Source organism: Spodoptera frugiperda, chromosome 25 (genome assembly GCF_023101765.2).
Source record: "Spodoptera frugiperda isolate SF20-4 chromosome 25, AGI-APGP_CSIRO_Sfru_2.0, whole genome shotgun sequence".
Classification (NCBI taxonomy): Eukaryota; Metazoa; Arthropoda; class Insecta; order Lepidoptera; family Noctuidae; genus Spodoptera; species Spodoptera frugiperda.
Window position 1 is genome coordinate 16683625 of NC_064236.1, and position 21452 is coordinate 16705076.

The 21452-nt window shown below is 34.7% G+C and overlaps 1 protein-coding gene across 6 annotated transcripts in view; it reads right to left on the reverse strand.

Moving 5' to 3' along the window:
• Positions 1-21452, reverse strand: part of LOC118263227 (protein nervous wreck) — a 182945-nt gene that overhangs the window by 14281 nt on the left and 147212 nt on the right. For all 6 annotated transcript variants that reach the window (XM_035575072.2, XM_035575088.2, XM_050703951.1 and 3 more), the window contains 7 exons: positions 16391-16535; positions 6593-6729; positions 4746-4899; positions 4385-4612; positions 3508-3693; positions 835-1071; positions 113-275 (listed from right to left, as the gene is read on the reverse strand). In XM_035575072.2, coding sequence (XP_035430965.2) covers positions 113-275; positions 835-1071; positions 3508-3693; positions 4385-4612; positions 4746-4899; positions 6593-6729; positions 16391-16535 — 1250 coding nt within the window. The remainder of the gene's footprint in view (positions 1-112; positions 276-834; positions 1072-3507; positions 3694-4384; positions 4613-4745; positions 4900-6592; positions 6730-16390; positions 16536-21452) is intronic.

Below are 21452 nucleotides of genomic sequence, written 5' to 3' on the forward strand. Positions count from 1 at the left end.
AATTTTCAATCAGTGAAATACTCCAACAAACCCTACAGCTTCTGAGTGAATCCATTGTAAGTACAAATAAAACCTTTATTTCGTGAGTAGTAAGTGTGATTATTGAACTTACCGTCAACATCCTCATCATGTTCATCATCGTTCTGGGAGCCAGAGGTGGTGCGCTGGTGGCTGCTGGAAGCGACGGCGGCTGAGGCCGAAGCTGAAGCCGAGGCCGAAGTGCCTTCTCCCTCGGTGTTATCACTGTCGTAGAACGAATCAGAGCTCGGCTGATCCTGGTTGAACAAATGTTGGAGAAATTAAGTGAGAGTTTAAATGCGTCTCTAAGAATTAAGTCAATTTCTAAACTACCTTCATCTAGAAACGCGCGACCAACGAAATAAAATATCCAAATTAAATACATTGCTATTGTACAAATTATTCAACAAAAATAAAATTTTGCCATGCAACGTCAAATAAAAATCTAAAAATAATTACTAACTAAAAATTAAGAATAAAAAGAAAACAAATAAAAAATGAAAAGAAATACACACTAACATAGCTTTGGCAATAGAACTCGCCGAGCATTAAAAACTAAAAAATAATTCACCGACGGTAAAACTAAGTTAACTTAAAACTAATTAAGCTTCGCAAAAACTACAATAATACTTAGTGTTTAAATAACGGTAAAGTACCAATACCTTTCAATGAGCATTTGACGAAAATAATATAAAAATGAGCGCATTAACACTAAAACTGAATTTAATAAAAAATTTCAGTTGGGACGTACAGGCACTTCACCGTCGGTAAGCAGCATTTTGATAGAGCTTCAATAGAAAATGTGGAAATACTTACAGCTGCGCCGGATACATCAGTGCGGACGCTGAGCAGGCTGCTGCTGCGCTGCAATGGTTCTTGCACAGCCAGCAGATCCACTTCCTTCAACCAGTCGTCCACGGGTGCCCCGCTCACACGGAGACACTCCAAGCGCGACTCATACTTGGCCTTAGAAATCTCGGACCGACGGATAGTAGCCCGCAACTCATCCAAGCGGACATCCAACTCTGGACCATTAGGATCATTCGGGTCCACCTGATAGGCAATCAAACAATGCATTTAAACCCTTGTCCAACAATACTAGGTGCCAAATAAAAATACACTTACGTCTTCATCGAAATTTTCGAAAAAAATTAAAAGTAGAACGGTATAGTGCCAACGAATATTTGCAAACATAGTAAAAAGTATTTTTGTGAGCAGAGAAGTGAAGCTGTTATTACGAATCAGTGATATGAAATCGATAAATAAGAATGTATAAAATTGTGTTATACTTATTTCGTAATATGTATTTAATTCTAAATACTGTGCGAAAAGAGAATATTAAGAATAGAAAACATATACGAGAATTAAGTTCATTTATAACCACCCACACGGTGTTACAAGGTGGGTGTTATGTGTTTATACATTTACACAACGATATATAAGAAAATCGTTTTACAGGATTTTCTTTTTTGCACCGTTTTTAAAATAAAAATGGTATAGATTAATTATATTGCCAATTAAATGTTGCATATCTCACCAAAAGGCCTCTACAATGGTCGTAAAAGGAGAGGACCAAGCCCATGACTATTACAGAGCTTAGCCTTCTATATGAATTTTGTGTAGACTGATAGTAGTGGTGATTACGAGTGAATTGCTCAAAGACAATGGAACTAATGCCGCCGGCACCCGCCCGCGGCTAGTGTTAGCTAATAGTGCCATTAAATATTCATACCGATTTACCAGCAAGTACGAACTGTTAAGCAAGGCGTATTGTTGTTTTTTTTTATGTTGCAACTATAATTTTATTATACAAAGTCTATAATTATAAAGTTCCTTCGTCATTGAAGGACGTAACAATATTATGGCGTAGTAAAATGGAAATTATTTTTTTCTCTTTTTATTTATTTTCTAGTTTAATTCTAAAGCAAAATACAAATTAAAGTTTGTTTGTTTGTTTCGTGTTTTTAGCCATGCTGCAGAATACCTCATATTTTTATGTTAGGTCTAATGTTTTAAAACAGTGTTTGGTGAAACGTAATCTGAAAAACTATTGCTACAAGTAGATTGTACTCACTACTACTGCATAAAAGTAATGGGTATATTAAGAGAATACAAAAACTCACTAGAGAATAATCAAATTTTGGTATAAACAACAAAATTATTAATCTACAATGAAGTAAAGCGTGTTATGTGAGTAGAAAGAGGTATGTACCAAGGAAAAATGTTCAAAAAAGTGCATTTCTAAGAAGAAATAAAGTAAATATTATATATATTCGATTACAAAACAGATCACCCTTTACTCTTTAATCATGATTACCGTTTCAGGGCTGTGTACTGTCAGCTGAACGTTAACAACGCTGAACAACGTTATCATTATGCAAGTACGATCAGCAAATTAACTTTGCAGAATATTGTCTAGGGCTGTCTCGATAAATAATTTTATATGTCAATAATAGATGACATACTCATATAATAAAATTATGATTTTTGATAAAGATTAATTAAATCGCGATTACAAAATAAAGTATCTCAGAATGCATTGGCATTCTGAGATACTTTATTTATATTGATAAAAAAAACTGTTTTTACGAGCTTAAATATTATGCTTGCTTGCATAAGCAAGCACAGAAAAAATAGATAAATCTTCTAAGTTTAATCATCTAAGTATTCTGTTACTTTTTCTATTTCTATAAATGGGAACCTGTAGTTGGCTTCTTGTTGTTTTTTTGTATTAGTTGTTGTTTGCCCTATAGTTAAATCCTCATAATATACGGCATTCAGATAAAATACAATTGATAAAATATCCTCAATTAGTAGTAGAGTATACCTAGTTTCATTAACAGTTAGGTAATTATTTAGAATTTCACCTTGAAAATGTTAATTGGCAATAAAGGGAATACTGAATCATTTTAGAACTCAACGCAATATCCGACTTTGCATAATTACTGTGCTAGGAACCAGTTAACTAATAATTGCAGCGATTGTCTTTGCAACCCTGTATTATCAGATCCATTCAATAAATTATTCAAACTCTCAATTTTCATATATTAGACATATTATGTCTCTGTATTTGCAGTTCTTGAATACGTACTAGCGTCTGTTTGTACGGAGAAATTGATTTAATATTGCACATTTTCCATAAAATTCATAATAATAGTCATATTTGCAGAATCTAATCAAGCAAAACGAAGGTTGAAAATGTTGATAATCTTACGGGTTACTCAGAAGTCGAATCTGAGACATCTTTTGGCCTTTATATGTTTTATGATAACTATCATGAGACATACTAAATTAACTAAAAATCACCTAAATTAATGGAAAAAAATAATTCAGTAGGCTGCGCGACGTCGATGCGTCTGCACACGCTGCTCATGATGAAGTGTCGCTCTGTGACTCGAAACTAGTAGAGCTTTTCTCAATGAATTTACGTGAGTAGACCGAGATTTTTAGTTAATCTTTTGGTCTACAAAAATGTAAAAAGCAACTCACCTTTTGTCCGGCATCGCGCATTGCTTGATAGACGTTCATTTTGCGGGTAGCGTCACGGACCAGGGAAGTCTCGCGCAGCACACGGGTAGCCCAGCGGCGTGCTTCCTGGCCCAACGTCTGGGCCACCGACTCGTGCTCGATGGTCACGCTATCTATCGGGTCGTTGTCGCACGGCTCGAACTCATACTGTCAAAAAAACAACAAAAATATTACAATTTTTTCTGACTTTTCTATTGCTTTCCTACGACCACTGCTTTGTAAAATACATAACATATATTTTGCGTCTTTTTCTACCGTAAAGTGGCTCGTTTGACGTACTTAGTAATTTATGTAATTTCTTTCGACCAGTGGACCTAACTAGTGGTCTGCGAACTTAATCAAAAGGGAAAATTAGGTATGATTACAAAGGAAACCGGCCAATCTGTTGCAATATTCTTTCGTACGACATTATTATATTAGAGTAATTGCTTCTGCCAGAGGCTTACCTTATGGTCCGTAGGATAAAAAGTGTCTATGTGTTATTTCAGACCATAATATACCCTTTTTCCATCAGGTAACAAATTTTCGAAAAATCGCATTTTCGATACGGTACTCACTTTAATTTAATTTAGATTTCCGATACTCACTTATTTTTGACTCGAGTTTTGATATACCAAATTAAGGAAAGGCCTGGTTGCAAAATACTCTTAACCGCCTAATGACCAGTGCCACGAGCCACCTGGCATCAGATTTGTAACCAAGGATTGTGGTAGGTGAGATTATGTAATGTATAAGAAGAGTAGGTCTCTTCTTTTAGAGCACAATTCATGTAATGTGTACCTACTCTTCTTTTAGGACACAATTTACTATAACTAATGTAAATTGATCAAGAATTTACCTGAATGTGCTGCTTCAGCACAGGGTAGTACAGGTACAAGCATTGCAGGTTGTAGTCCCGAGTCAGCTGCTGCGCTTGGTCGCGGATCTTCCCGAAAGAGTGCTGGGTAGCCGAGCAGGTGAGCAGCTCCGTGCGGCCCATGAAGGTCAGGAACTCAGAGACCTTCTCATAGACGGCGGCTTCCATGCTCAGCATACAGTTCTGCAGCTCAACCAGGAAATAGCGGTTCTGCGGAAGAAGATAGAAGATTTGTTTTAGAATCTTGAAATAAGAAAATAACAATTTTCAAGTCTTAAAATACGTATGTCTGTTATAAAACTGGTCATTCGATTTGTAACAAGTTCTTGAATTAGATGTTTACCTGGTGGGCGTTAGCAGCAGCAATACTGAGCAGATAGTCGTTCCTGGCTCCAGTAGACTTTTCCTCGAGCTGGTCACGACGAGAAGATACCTTGGCGCTGTTTTTCTGCAGCGAAGTTATGGATTGAAAGAAGGAGCCTTTCTTCTTCTTGAGCCTGTGAAAAAGAGAGAAATATTCTAATTAGTATGATGTTCAGAAGATGGAAAATAATGTTAAATAAAAATGTTCTATGAATTTAAAAGCGGGAAGTTTATTGAGTCCGAACTTAGTTATATTACAAAAACACTACTGTTATAAAAAGACTTGTTTACTATGTTATTCACTGGCATTTTACGAAACACTGCATTGATGTTGTGGTATTCATAAGTCATGTTCTTTAGTGAGTACACACTTTGTTCCAACAAGCCTGTAACATTTGTGTGCGTATTTTGGCTGCGATCCAACTGCACTGGCGTCACGGAAAGGTCACTCATGAGAATCAATATCATTTTCAACCTATTTTCCTAGCCTACAATCTAAAGATCCGAACGAACGGACGAACCAAAATTGACTTCTTTTTTTTCGTCTTTTGCTTTACATTAAAAAGAGTTCGTTACTTTATATCTTCAAATATGTGTTTAAAACATTGCAATTTGTAACATAATAACCTGAACTTAAAGTTTAATACTCTTTGATTGTTAATAAATCAAGTGTATTCCTAATTAAGTTTGTTAGTGTAATGAAAGAAAACTCGCTAGCAAAATGACCATTATTATCAAGTTTAATATGCTCCAGGTATTAATTTTTAGTATAATAAATAATCCTCATGTAAACCCGTGGTTTGAAGACTACTTGCACTGTAATTTGACTTTAAACTGATGAGGTAATGAGGCACTATTAAAACTTCAACGAGCAAACAATATTAGTGCAGTAAGCCAACAAATACAAATCATTTCATTTGCAGAACAACAGCTCCTCAAATTCGCTGCGGATTTTAATTTGGTTGGTAACATGGGTGGATTTATTTCTTTTTTTTTTGCTTCTTGCCTCTCCTTATTAGTGATTATTGTGTGACCTTATCCTTTCTGTGTACTATTTCTGAAGTATGAAAAGTTCTGAAAGTCTTGTCAACAACTTAACTGGTTGGGAGTTTTTAACCCATGCAATGTGTAAAATATACACAATATTCAAATTTTTATTACAATAACGTGAAAACTATTTAAAAATAAAGATAGTTATACCGTATTTATTGTCTGTCTATTGTTTTAAATTTTGATTGGTCTAGCCTTATGTATGCCGGAAAATATGGAAAACGTTTTATAAATTTTTCGTTACTCCATCGAATGGTACGGAGCACAAACTTTCCGAATGAAATGGCTCCACGATTGAATATAAATCGAGCATATTTATGGAATACTTCAGCTCTGGATCCTGTATATTGCATTTCGACGGGACTAGAATGTAGCGTAGGCTTGTATACATTTAGGAATGTATGGAATTATTAAAGTGATGTTCAGAGCTCGATCGGATTCATATGGATATAGAAATGGTTGTAATTCTTACATTATTTTCGATATCTCAAACTAACCGAATGTTCTGATAGTTTATGGTGACTAATGGGTCAGTTTTCTATTATCGATTTTGATCACGGCACCCGTAAAAAAGCAGCAGTGGCTGCTTTGATAGCGTATGACCGTTGGTGTTGGCGAGCTCGGGAGTATAGACCGCGCCCAAGTGAAAATAGTTTAAAACACCCTCCAGTTAAGTTAGATTTGAAGACCTGAAGATCAAGCTAAGTGACGTGCTATTGGAGGGGCTCACGTAGTAGATCAGACTCACGATGGTGAATGAATGACAATTTTACTCACTTTTCCTCGATGTCCTTAGCTTTGTCACGGACATCATGAGCGGTATGCTCTTCATCGAAGTACAGCTTCTTCGTTTTATCCACATCGAGAACAGTGGTCTGCAGTTCCTTGTGGGCCTGAGCGAGGGTGTCGGTGCACTGAAACAAAAAATATAAAGTGTAAGGAAGGTGAGGAGGATGCCCTAACGCCCATATACTGAAAGGCTACTCGACTTTGCTTTACGCAGGCTAGTTGAGTGGCGTTTCGGTGTTTGGGCATAAGAGCTTTTGGTGTTGATTTGGATTGAGACAAATGGAATTATCATTAGATTTATACATGTAAAATGTATTTTAACTTATACTTTGATTTGGTTTTCGGAGTTTGGAATTGTTCGGATTCACAACTGGTAAAAAGTGGGTGATAACATAATAGAGGTAACATAAAAATAAAATAAATATAAAGTATAATATAATATTACGCTTATAAATAACATTCTTCTGTAGCAGTTGACTTCTTCTTCATCTTGTGGTACTTCGTTAACAACAACCCGAGAAAGAAAAGAGCTTAAAGGCTGTTCTATGTTACTTTACGCCCAGTTCTTTGTCGGGGTGTTAAGAACAAAGCTCTGGACACTATCGAGCTTCGCCCTGAACTAAAGTTTGAAAGCAACGTATAGAGACCCGATGCACATTATACTTAAACGCAGAACCATCTAACGGGATGTAATTTCTTCTGTGTCACGTGATTTATTTACAATCATTCTCAAATTCGGACCGACAATTGTTTCACGCAGAGGTCGATCCCAGACATAATGCACAGCAGCCGGTTGCCCAGCCTGTATGCATCTATGCAATAAATATTAACCCAAATATGACATATTTATATTAAGAGCTCTATTTACAGGCAGTTTTGACAAACATTATAACATAAGCACACACATTTAATGAGGTTGGTTTCATTGAAGCGAAGTTATACACTATTTCTAAATCTAAAATCATATTGAAATATAGCACAATAGTTAGTGGAACCCTGGCTTTACCATGACCGTGAGAAATACACACGTGTCTCTTATACGTATTTTATAAGCGTAGGTAATTACAGGGCTCAGAAAGAAAATCGCAGTTAGCGGCGTTACCAAGTTCAGGGCAGACGTGTCTTAGAGATTTAATAAAGAAAAGAACAAATTATGAGTAACCACAACGGTTTGAACGTCATTGTAAATTACAAAATAATTTTCCGCAAAGGATTGAAGACTTATCAGAAAATCTTAAGAGTTTTGGTCAGGAAGTTCACTTGCAAATGCAGATGCCATATCAAGGAACGGAGGCAGGAGAAGTGAGATGTGATAGACATCCAAAGTAGAGATGCACATAATATTTACGGGCACACAAATTATATATAGACAACTTGTAATTAAGCACAATGCTTTGGAAAAATACTTAAGGAAGTCACGGGCCCATTTCTGAATTATTGAAGAAACATTAGAATTTATAAAGTTGATATAATATAATAAAATATTATGAATTACATCAATATCAAAATTATGGTGACGACGCTTGGAGAGACTGGAAGGTATAAGAAAATGCTATTATACTATATTGTGTTAACGTATATGATTATTTAAATAAATATGTTATCTTAAAAATAGTGATAGGGTGTTGTTTTAAATACATCTACGGAAGATTACCAGCTAACAAAACAAGAATATTAAAAATTGTATGTGCGACAATCAACGACAATAACGAGTCTTCACTTCACAAAAATAATGTGGTCAACCTTCGATCAACAATACCAACTAGATAACGGGTCACGTACAAAATCAAAGCCAAATGCTGTCCGCGTGAATTTATACCTATATAGCTGCATTTGTTTTTAACGTACTAAGAGAAAAGTTTTAAAACAGTTTTTAAGTTTAACCTAATTTCAACCATCGCACTTAGTAATAAAGTCACAAATCTTCAAAATATTATCTTACACTTACTATCTTTCGTAATTAAGCAATAAACCTATTCTGTCACTTAGAAATGAAAAGACATAAGTCAAATAACATTAAGTGTGACACCCTGTATATACATTTGTATATAAAAGAAAAAACATAAAATAACAAAATACAGATAAAAACATCAGAATTGCTACATAACTGAAATAAGGAAAGTCTCATGTACCTCTTGACCGCAGACACTCCAGTAGTAAAAAGGTCAAAATCATGTTACTTATACGCGCTTTCGAATTCCCCAATAGTTCTAAGCACAAAAAAAAGCTTATAATTGTTAGAAGAGAGTGGAACAGGTAGCAGTGGATACCAACCCCCGACCTTCCGGGTACATTGAAAAATTTCGCTAGGATATCGGAACTGTTAATATTGAACTGTTTATAAGATTATGATCATGCAGATGTCAAATATCTTTTTAACACATTAGACGCCATTTCGGACAACGTTGTCCGACACTAGTGGAGGAATAGCCTTTAACAGTTTTTTGTTGGCAGTGAAAGGCTTAATGGTTATCTAAAACTAATATAATTTGGTGTAATAATGCGAAGCTCTCTATTGCAAAATATACACCAGTGTTTATTTTTTACCGTTATCCTAACATTTTTCATAATGTCAATTGTATGGCACATGCCACTGAATTATTTATTTATAATAAACTGATTTATGTATATGACAGAGGAAAATTATATTTCAGGTAAATAAATGGTTTCGTAATAAGGCTAAGGTGTATATATAACATGTAAGATATGAGATAAGGTATGTAAGATAAAATGGTTTAGAAGTTACGCTTTCGACTATTGAATACAAATGGCAGTTACAGTAATTAAATAACATGTTTTAAACATCAGTTTTACAGTATATTATACCACGTAAATAAAACAATATTGGTAAACAAGAGTCATATATAAAAACATATGCTATCGAGTAACAAAACACTGCTGTCCAATATTCATCACACAGACAATGACAAGGTAATACAATACAATACAGATTGCTACGTATTGCCTACGGCGTAGCACCGTAGCCGTACTACGAGGGCGTAGCAAACAAGACACAATTAGTTGTTTATGGATGAATGTTTTATTCACTACACAAAATTGGTTGGTTTAACCAATAAGGGAATAAAGGTAAGAGGTACTTAATAGTAATTTTTTGGATTTGTATAAATTAATACTAGCTGTCTGTTCACGGCTTCTAAAGTGTTGTTTAGGAAAAACGTATTTTTTATGATTCTAGTAGTCTCCAGAAACATACTTTCGCATTTATAATAACATTATCCTTAAACCTTGTGATCATTATGAAAAGTTTAACAAATAAGGCAGATGTAGAGAAAAAATGTAAGTATAGTATAATATTTAATATATAAGAGCAAGAATGTGAGAAATACAAAGTATTAACAAAAGTTTATATGATATTAGAAAAGAAAATAACATTTTGTATTGATTAAGATAAATAACTTATGTAAAGATTACACTGTGAATAACAAATACTACACAATATTATAAACATTGACATGAAATAACAATATTTAAGTACCGTAGTTTGAGCAAATGACCATAAAATAATAATATAACAATATTCCTGAAGGAGAAAAAGATTGTTTAATTACTGAAATAATAGTCTAGTGGAATGAATGGCATATTAATTCTATATGTATACAAAGTCGATGTTTGAAAACAACAATTTGGTATGACTACTACTACGAAGCGCTAAGTATTGCTACGGCGTAGTACTCCGTAGTCATGCTACGAAAGGACTACAAGCGTGAAAAAAAATACAATCTTTCTCTATTTCATCCACCGCCTTAGGAAGTATTGAACTGGGTATTCCATGTAACCATTAATGTCCGATAACATTAATGTTTACATGGAAATGCCTTTCGTTTGAAGAACCTAGAAATTACAAGTCTTGAGTTGTGGGAGAGGAGGGTCTTCTTTCTTCGATGAATGTGGTACCACGCGGCCCATTATTACTGGTGCCGTTTTATTTAAAAATAAAAGACAGAAGCAATAATCGGGGCGCATGGCCCGAGCCCTGGTGACGCAGTGCAGCTTCAGAAACTACGCAGCATGTTGCAAAATGAATTCAATAGGTCAGCCGTAAATAAAGTATGAATTGGCATACTTTAAGAACGACTCAACCATGGAATCCTAGGTAATCTTGCTGTTGGTGCTTGAGTAGCTATTCAGAATTAGTTTAAAAATACATCGCCACAATTTAATATGTAAGAGCAATAGTTCTTTGATATTACCACAACACAGATTGTAATAGAACAAACAGAATATACAAAACACAGTATATTTGATACATATAAAAGTTTAAGTATACATCATACAAAAACAAGTTACACAACACTGAAATAAATTAAGTATTGGTAGCATCTTCAGTATCTTGAAAAGTTCGATGATTGTGGTATAGAGGGATTCTACACAACTGTACCGTCAGGTATTACATAAATTGCTGCCGGAAGTAGTTGTGAAAGAACCCTCTACCCTTGATACACTGTCTTGGTCTTCTTGGCCGTTTGTGGTATGAGTAGGGGTGATGATATGTGTATTCTACTCTACAGTTATCACTCAGCTTAAATATATAACAATAACAAAAGTTGTTGTAATTAATCTTAAGTTTTATATACAGATCCGTCCTCTTGAGTACTCTTGGAATCTTCGATGACTGTAGTTGAGGTACTCCCACAATCCCTTGAGCGCGCAATTATTGAACTTTACGCAGCCAAGGGCGTTGTGAGAGCAGCTCCACTCCATAACATTAAAAGAAAACAATACTTAAAAAAAATATTCTTCTTTTTCAATCTTCGCATGCATAGTTAGCCAAGTTATTTACTATCCAGATAAGAAAATAACGATTGATTCTATACGTTCCCTTTAGCCATTAGTCATAAACCATTAGTAGACTACTGAATGGCTTTGTTGAAAAGCATTAGGTATAACAATAGCAACAGTCTCTGTTCTCAATCTTTATTTTCTTACCTATTTACTAAATAACCAACCATATATAAGAGACACAATTTTCTTGATTCAGCAGCAAATCTTCTTATCTTCGATGATAATGGTACTGAGGTACGGGCACAACTACTTCACGTGATTGACGATTAATAAACGAATCACGAAGAGCCGTTGTGACCGCGCCTCTACCTGTCTTCTTCAGTCTTCTTAGAACTTCTATACAATATACATCAATATCATACTAATATTATAAATGCGAAAGTTTGTATGCATGTTTCTTACTCTATCATGCAAAAATACTGAATGGATCTGAATAACAGTTTGGTACGGTGACGGTGATAGATATTGAAATCTGGGTAAAATATATGATAGTGTTTGTCTATGTGATGCGGGTAAAGACGTATATATATTGTGTCAGTAATAAAATTACTGCTTTTTTTGTCAGCTGGTATCTTCATGTCTTCGATGACATTAAGGTAGAGAGATACGGTCACACTACTCCCTCGTGAGGAATAAAAAACTGCTCACAATGGAGCGTTGTGAAGGTACCTCTACCTTTTTTCTTCACTCTTCTTTTATTAGTCCTATTATATTAATATACAAATTTGGATAGGTTGTCGGTACACTACCTATATTCTTTCTTCCGACTAATTTTAATAATACAATTTGGTGTAGTGGTTTAGAAGTTATACACGTACATATGTTACCAATAATTATTTTTATTATAAGATCTATTTATAAGTTTTGATGAACTGAAACTGTTGCTCATGAATGGTGTAGAGGGTGGGCACAAGCCCCCTAACTTGTTGTCATTGAACAGAACAAGCCAGTAGGCTTTGTGACACCCTCATAACCTTCGATTGTGGGAGTCTTGATCTTTGGTTGGATAACAGAATAATGTTGAAAATCCCCTGAAAGACTTCTGACGCGTCACAAGTATTAGGTACAAAAAACAATAGACTATAATTAAATATATATCATGCTGGTCATTTGTTTTATTATAATTGCCATGTCGATCGACATAATCAGGATTAGTATTTTTGAATATTGTTTTGTTATAAATATTGTAGAGTTCGAGCTTCTGAATATAGAATAACAGGTAGAATAGTTAGTTAAAAGTGTCCTATAACATAACATTATTGGTGAAAACTGGATGACACTCGTGCACCATTTATATACAAATATACACCAGCAGATTATAAAATGCATGAATTATAGAAAAACATTGGATTAATCTTCTATTTTTGTTCAGTTTCCATCTTGAAGTCTTCGATGGTAGTGGTATAGGGGAATACTTACGATGTCTAGTTCTCGAAAAACTCCGAGGAGTAGACATAATAAGTGCCCCCCTACCCGTGTGCTGCCGCTTCTGTCTTCATCTTCTTGGATATATTTCGACTAACGTGTGTCCAACGCGAGCTATGACCAGAAAGTAACACGATACTCGATTCTAGTTGAGAAGAGTCAGGTAATCTCGTTACCTTACTTTTTAGCTAAGAGTCAAAACATAATCGATTGTGAAATTCGATGTAATTTGTGAATTTAGACATAATAAGTACCCCCTATCCATATGCTGGTACTTATATTTCCATTTTCAACAGTTCAAAGCGTGATGCTGAGTAAAAGGTCTTTGATTTGACTCTCAGGTAGGGCAGATAAAAGTAGTAAGATGTACATCAGAATAAAACTTATCATGTTGGTCAACTTTTCTGATTTTAATTGCCGTGTCGGCCGATATACCAGGATTTAAAACTTTTGATACATTAAATATTGAATACCAAATACTTCGAGCTTTAGAATATTATAGGCTCTCACACACCATTTATTTAAATATATACAGCGTGTCCCAGAAGTCGACGTCGAATAGGCACCAGCTGATCGGCAAGGTTCCTACTGTTATCAAAAAATATAAAAAAATTCTAGGTCCTACAGTTTTTAAGTTACAGTGACTTACATATGTATTATCCACGAAAAAGTACACCCTGTGCCAGTCTTTTAACTCTTGTTGCTACAAATCTTTAGTTTTTCGTCTGCAGTCCTCCTTACATTATCCTGAATAGTGCTTCAATAATATGGAATCATAAATTCTTAGCCAACTGCTTTAGATTGGAGTTTTCCAATCTAAAGCAGTTGGTACAATATACTCCAGCAGAGTATAAAATACATGTATTACAGAAAGACCTTGGATTAATCTTCAATTTCAGTTCAGTTTCCATCTTGAAGTTTTCGATGATATTGGTATAGGGGAATACTTATAATGTCTAGTTCTCGAAAAACTCCGAGGAGTAGACATAATAAGTGCCCCCCTACCCGTGTGCTGCCGCTTCTGTCTTCATCTTCTTGGATATATTTCGACTAACGTGTGTCCAACGCGATCTCTGACCAGAAAGTAAGTAGAGAAGAGTCAGGTAATCTCATTACCTTACTTTTTAGCTTAGAGTCAAAGCGTAATGAAGTGTGAATTCAAGTAATAAAATAAGAAATTCAACCATATGTCCACAGCATAATGCATACATTACCTCCAGACCTGCTAAGCTCAATTTTTATCTTCTAAAATAAATCTAAATCTAACAAATCTTGCAGCATTGTGTAAAAGAGACAGTTTCATTGGTCCAACAGTCGAAAGCAAGATGGTTGAGTAAAAGGCCTTCGGTGTGACTCACAGGTAAAAGTATAAAGGTGAGATGATGTTTATAAGATATGTATATTATTATAGTGCGCTGGACCAACTATCACAATATCTTTCGTGAGACATACTAAATTAATTATTATGTTATCGGCTTACTCAAACTAGTCGAGTTCCTCGTCAAACAATTACGTGAGTAAGCCGATAACATAATAATTAATTTATCACAATATCCATTAATAGCCCCAAAAAACGTCAACGAAATCCGAAAAAGCAAAACCAACCGTATACCGGTTGGTTTTGCTTTTTTAGAGACGGATTTAATTCAAATGTTTGGATGGGAATAATAAATAATTAGATACTTGGTTGGACTCTACTTTTTATCCAACAAATTAAATGGTGAGAATTATGAAGATTTTTTAAGAGCTAGGGTCATTGTCTTTTACTTGAGTTTAGATCAAGATGACAAATTTATTCGAACACGACGATTGTCCAGTGCACGATCGAACAAATGTGGGGCAATGTTTGGATAGCTCAGTTTTCAGGCGTTGGATTTGCAGAGGCGTCCAACTACATGACATGCACGGTGACCAGAACCTAACGCCAGTTGATTTTTACACGTAGTCCTTTGTTTATTCAGACGGAATTGGCCGTCTATCGCAATCCTTCTCGGAATCACAATTGAAGAGACTGAAGAAATAAGACGCATATTTTTTCAGTCCAAGAATAACCGTCATAGCGATAAAGAAGCGTGATCGGGATATTCTCTTTACTTATCATTAATTAATGACATAATTTGTTTTTGAGAATTTTGTAAATAATTTAATGTTTCTGGGTACCGTAGCTAATAAACCAATGAAGTTTTTCTAGTACACAGTTTCTACGCTTAGTGTAATATAATATATTTTTGGAAATAAATTCAGTTTTCTATTGACCAAATTAGTGACAAAAAACAAATTTTTACAAGAATTTACTTGTTATTTTAAAATTAATGATATTTTTGTTAATATTAGTATTATTCAATAATTACTGATGGCAACGTATATGACCGCGCGTTCACATGACGGGAAATGTATGCGCGGCAGTCTGGCATCAACATTGCTTAAGAATGGACGTAGAGGAGGTAATTTGGATATGGATTTTATACCGAAGGCTGAGACGTCGCAGAAGAAGACATAGACGATACTGGGTGCATCCCATTTTAAGTGAAAGACTTTCTTCAAGCCTGTACATTACTTTATATCCGGACCTGAGACTACATTAAGAAAAATATTGTAACTACTTCAGACTGTCTGTAGCATCTTTTGATTTTTTATATGATTAAGATGAATCTCGTCGATAAGTTAATCGATAGATACAATGTCGTCTTCTTCGGTGATCATTTTTTCTTGAATCTATGCGTCTATGCATCTATCCGTCTCAATTCCGCGCGGTTCAACTGAACAGTGCGAGAGGGACGGAGCTATACAACCTACATAGCTCCGTCCCTCTCGCACTGCTCAGTGATCGACCATTCTGACACAAGTACAAGTTGGTAGAACTTGAAACGCACGGTGCCGCGCGGTTTCTCGCGATTCAAGAACTAGCGCGTGGGTCGGAGCGTAACGCGCGTCTTCGCGCGGTGATGTAGACAATACTAGCTGTTTACTTCGATCTTGTACCGCGCGCGGCTCCGCGCGATCACATGAACTTAGCTTTAAATCAAACCAGTATTTCTTTATTTAATGCCGTTTTTGTAGTCAATTTGGGATATTTTTACTAAAACCAAAAATGTTGAATATCTCAGAAACGAACCACTTTCAGACCACAGGACTAATTATTTGGGAAATTAGTTGTATTATCACCTGTATAAAGCTAGAAAATATTTTAAATGACAAAATGTTGGTCTGTCAGCAGAATAACAATAAATTATATATTTATATTTCATTATTAAATGCAAGTACAGTTGTATTAATATGCATGTTGCTTCGGTAAAAAATTAAGATATTTTGAATTTTTTCACGTAAATACTATAATATTGTTTATTGTCAGAACTGCCTACAGGGAGCTAAACTTTCAAATATTACTAAGTCACAAAAGACACAATGGACACATAATAAAAATAATAGTAACAGAATATGTGTAAGTAGAATTTCATAGAAAGGTATGAAGAATATAATTAAACAATTTAACTTTCAACTATTTGTTAAATCTTTACATATATTCCGTTACAAAAAGGTCATAAATAAGGTCCCTACCTTTTTGGCGACGTTCAGCTTATGTTGGCGAAGAAACTTGGCTTCGTCGGCAATCTGCTGCTGGAAGACCTCGACAGCAGCCAGCCGAGCGCGAGCCAGTTTCTCATTCTCCTCCAGGACCGTACGCCACACGTTCCACATGTTCCTGAGAACAAAGCATTAGTTGGAGTCCGTTCACCAGCACAGTATAGTACAAGCCAATCTTAGTAGGGTAGATTTTGATAATGGTTAGTCCAAATCAATACATTTTTTTAAACAACGATTATATTCTTTGCCTTGTTTAAGATATTGTGATAATGATGTCATTATTTTATATTGAAACTTACTGAACTTACTATACCTATATACTACAGTAATTTTGATTAATGAAACTTTCATATAATGAGAATATTTAAATTGGCTGATACGATACACAAAATATTGTTTGTAGACTTATTAACACCAATGATGGTTAATTTGGTATAATCAGTGCAACGCTTAGCGACACGTTTTAAGTATATTTTTTTAAACTAGCTATAATAAAATATTACTAAAAATAATTACCTAGTTATGAGAGCTACACATATTAATACTATTTTAATGACACAATTATCAGAAAGCCAAAATACAACGCAACGTCCTGCATGAGCGATCTAGAAGCGAACGCGACGCGAGCGCGAATCGAACGCGAAGCGGTGCAGTGACACGCGAATTCAACGCGATACGATGTAACGCGGCGGCTATGTCTTACCTACAAGTGAATTGTTTCGGTTTGTTTTTATTTTTGATATCATATGAAAAAAGTAAGTAAAACTAAGGCGATATTACGTTACAATAGCTACGCATTATATAAGAACTATGACGGTAGATCTATATGTACAAAATTCATTCAAATCTAGTTAAATATTGTCCCAAAACGAATTATTAAAAGGCTAGATTAAAGCTGTGTTATCAATTTACGATACGACATATGGCGGTGACACTTGTAAGCGCCGCGTCGGTACTAAAGTGTTATTCAAATTATCAACTTTCAAAATTTTATTAAAATATCCCTTTTCAACGCCGTTTACGCTAAAATATATTAAAGTTTTAAATTTAATATCGCCTATATTCAGGAAAAGTGCATCCCGTACAGAAGTAAGTTAGTCTAAAACTAATTTTACTTGCAGATTAGTTACAGAAGATGAATACTGATGGATAACTTTATAAATTAGTTCGCTCTATATAGTTATCTTATTCCTCATAACAAAACTAATGTTAATCATAATCAAAATTCATGATCATCATGATTTTTATTTAGGTATAACAATATTAGTTATGTATTGGTTTTATAATAAGAATACGATTTAATGTTAAAAAAATTATCAATGCCGTAAAGTAAATTTCTTTTAATTTCAAACGAAATTATCCTCATGAAGTTATAGAGAAATAAAAACTTTTTTTACTTAGATTCTGAGTCTTGTAGTAGGGGACATGCATTGGTTGGTACGCTAGTGTTCTAATAGATGGCGCTACACGTCTCTCGGGCAATAGTTTCGAGAATTTAACTCATACTATGGCAGCCAATGGCCGCAATCGAGTAATAATGGTGTCATTTGACTTTACAATAATATAGCTAATTGTTAATAATATGAATCATAAATAAAATTCATTAATAAAAAATGGAAAGCCCAAGTAGAAGTTGCATAGTTCCATTCATATAAAGAGTAGCAAAAATAATCTTTGTAATTAGGTCCCTATTACATATTAGGTGCATGCTATGACTCCCGTACGTGACCGATGCGTACGGGGCGTCTCGTTCCGCGCGCGCTTTAAAGCTGATGTCTGATCCGGAGCTGCGGACTACCTAGTAGGTTTACCGGCTCGAAATTTTGAGTAGGACGGGTGGGTTTTTCGTCGGTAAGAATGTAAGTATGTCGTGTAGAGAAGATGTTGGATGATTTTTGTCCTTAAAAAAAGCTGAAGACACCAATCTATCACCAATGTAACTTTTGTTCCAGTATTCTAAATATTTTAGCCATCGCATAAGTGTCAGCACTGGTGATATAACAAACCATACACCAAGTGACAAACAGTCGATTTAAACAACAATCAGATACAATTCACAGATATGGTATTAACAACAAATTATCTTTGTCTATACCGCGATCACATAATAAACTATTCTCCATATAATATATGTACACAAAGCTAACATATCGAGTTAAATGAAATCAGGTTCATGGTCTCGCTCTCTATGACCTCTTTGCACATTCAAAGGTCAGTTTATACTGGTTTTATATAGCTTCATATGAAATTGTATATCCAAAGCTTGTTTCGATATTCCAGGCAAATGTCAACGCGAGCCTTTGTGACTCAAAGAGACTTTGTAACGGTATCAAATGTCCAGCTTTCGTCAAAATTGTTGTGTCAATCACAGATTTACAGTTTGATGCAGGAATGGAAGTGATTTGCCACCAGAGATGTGTTATGCTATGTTGCTATGGATGCGTTTGGATTCCACCGATTATATTTATTGGTACATATGGTTTAGCTCTGGTGGACTCAGCTAAGCTATGATTTTTATATGGGATGATAGGTGCTTTGGATGCGTGTCTATGAATGTCTTCCCTACTATTGATACATCGCATACTCGAGCTGCGCATCTTCCTCGCTCAGCTAGAAAACTTAGTGGAAAACTCAGTGGAAACGGTCAAATAGTTTCACAGCTTAGCTATTATATCTTCGTAGTATAGCGCCGTAGCATATCTCTGGTGGGAAAACACCCTGACACTTGTGTATAGTACCTATGACATACAAAGGTTTTGTTCACATCTTACCTATCTATGCCAAGCAAAGCGTTTGGTTGTAACTCTTGTATCTTTGTTTGGTTATACGATGTTTGTGTCTCTAAGAATTGCTAATAACTTTGATCATGATGACATGTTTGAATTTTTTATTATGGACTTTGGAATTGAGCTAAGCGCATTACATTAAATTATTTAGTTAGGAACTCAAAATTAGGGCCTTTAGTTCGTAAATAACAATATTTTTGTTATGAATAAAGGTATTTTTTTATTATTTATATAATAATAAGGAATTTCGACAAACTACAAAGTTGTCACGTAATATACTACATAAACAATGTAAGTAAGTATACAAAGTTAAAAAATATATATGTATACATAATCATATAATCGCAAATATTATATGATTAAAAATCTAAAATACGTTTTTCTTTAGCCTTTTAAATAGAAATCTGTTTATTCATAAATGTAAAATTTAATCATAATTACCTATTGCTAATCACTCATCAGGAACGGACGATTTTAAACGAATTACAATTTCAAATAAATGGAAATACACGTTTGGAAATGTTACCGTGCTGTGGCATTTAATTAAATTATTTAAACGTCCGATTAGGTAATTAATTATCGTGAGTAGACTACGAGTACCTATTTGGTTTTGGTTACCGGACCTAAATTGAATTTACTTTGTTTACCGATATTAATGATATTACATTATGAATACTGAAAATGTCAATGTGCCTATTTTGGGAACACACTTTAAAATCATTATTTGTTTACTTTTTCAGTCATATAAAGGGTGTGCGGTTGAAAATTGAGAAGTTTAAATAATTTAAAATTAATATTATTTAATTTCCTTTTTTATGTTTCTTCGTAAAAAAGGAAAAAAAAATTGTTGTTTCAGGTCTGGATCCGAAACAACAAATTGTGGAACACACAAAGTGTTGCTCCGTCCGGAAGACGAACCCACTACACGTTGTACGACAGTTCAACCACCGCGCCAATCGTGCAGTCGTTTGCATGTTAAACGTTTATATGTTATAACAAAGTAACACTAGCATATTTTGAAATTATAAATTATTTGAAATTGCGAACTAAAACAAACCAGTTCATTGTGACATAATTATTTTAGGCAACACTCATTATAAGAGGTTTATGTGATTGTGTAAACAAACTGTGTGTTATTACTCTATTATTATTTTCAGTTCAAAATATTGTAAGCCGATTTACAATTTCTCTCTAATTATTGTAAATATTAAATATTCGTACATTACGGTACGGTACATTAATTTCGTGTCTATTGTTTCTATTCAATCATGCGTATTGCGTTTCGATATTAATTAATGAAATAATACACGGTAGTACTTAATTGTTTGTGAGTTTATTTTAGTAACAAAATTAATACTTGAAATAGAACACTGACTGATAAAGATAGGGATTTTTTAGTAAAACGTTATGTTTTATAATAACTATCGAGATACATACTATATTAATTAAAAATCATAGTTTACTCACTAATAATTAATGTAGAAAAGCTCTACTAGTTTGGAGTCACAGACCGACTCTTCATTATGAGTAGCGTGCGCAGACAAGCAAGCAATTTGGATTTTGATCTTTTGCTGACGACTTAGCGGGTCTCCGGCTCCGGCTCGAAGCAGGAGTAGGCACTAGTTGTAGTGGTTTGTAGTCAGTAAGAGTCTGACATTCCTTCTCGCATCACCCAAGGCGATAAAAACTAATCGTGTTCTTAAAAATATTAAGTATTTAAGTATAATAAGTTACAACGAAACTGCTCCAGAAACTTAAGTTTAACAATCAGAGTTAAAAGACAAAACAAATCACTTATACAGATATAAATACGCCTTTTTCCTTAAGGTCTTAAGACTGGGACGCCCCGGGGACGTCACGTTTACGCGGCGGCTTGTTCAAGACTGAGAGTGCGCGCACGACTGGGCTGAGATCAAGAGACGTTGAGGGGTGGGCGGGGATCAAGACACGTGGGCACGAGAGCCGTGGGAGGAAAGGAAATTACCACTTTTATTTATTAATTTAACTACAAACTGGATTTACTCCAGCCTCGTGTACAAATAATAAAGTGATAATACTTAGTGGGTGGTAGAAGCGTTTCTGCGTATTATTGGAAAAGTTTATTACGATTAAGTTTCTAGTAGCAAATAGCAATAGTTTTTATGTTATAGCAATCTAAATTGAGATAGAATGTTATGCCGCTTAATTTATGATCACAACCAATAACGTCACGCCTTTGTATCCCCGAATGGGTAGGCACAGGTGCACAT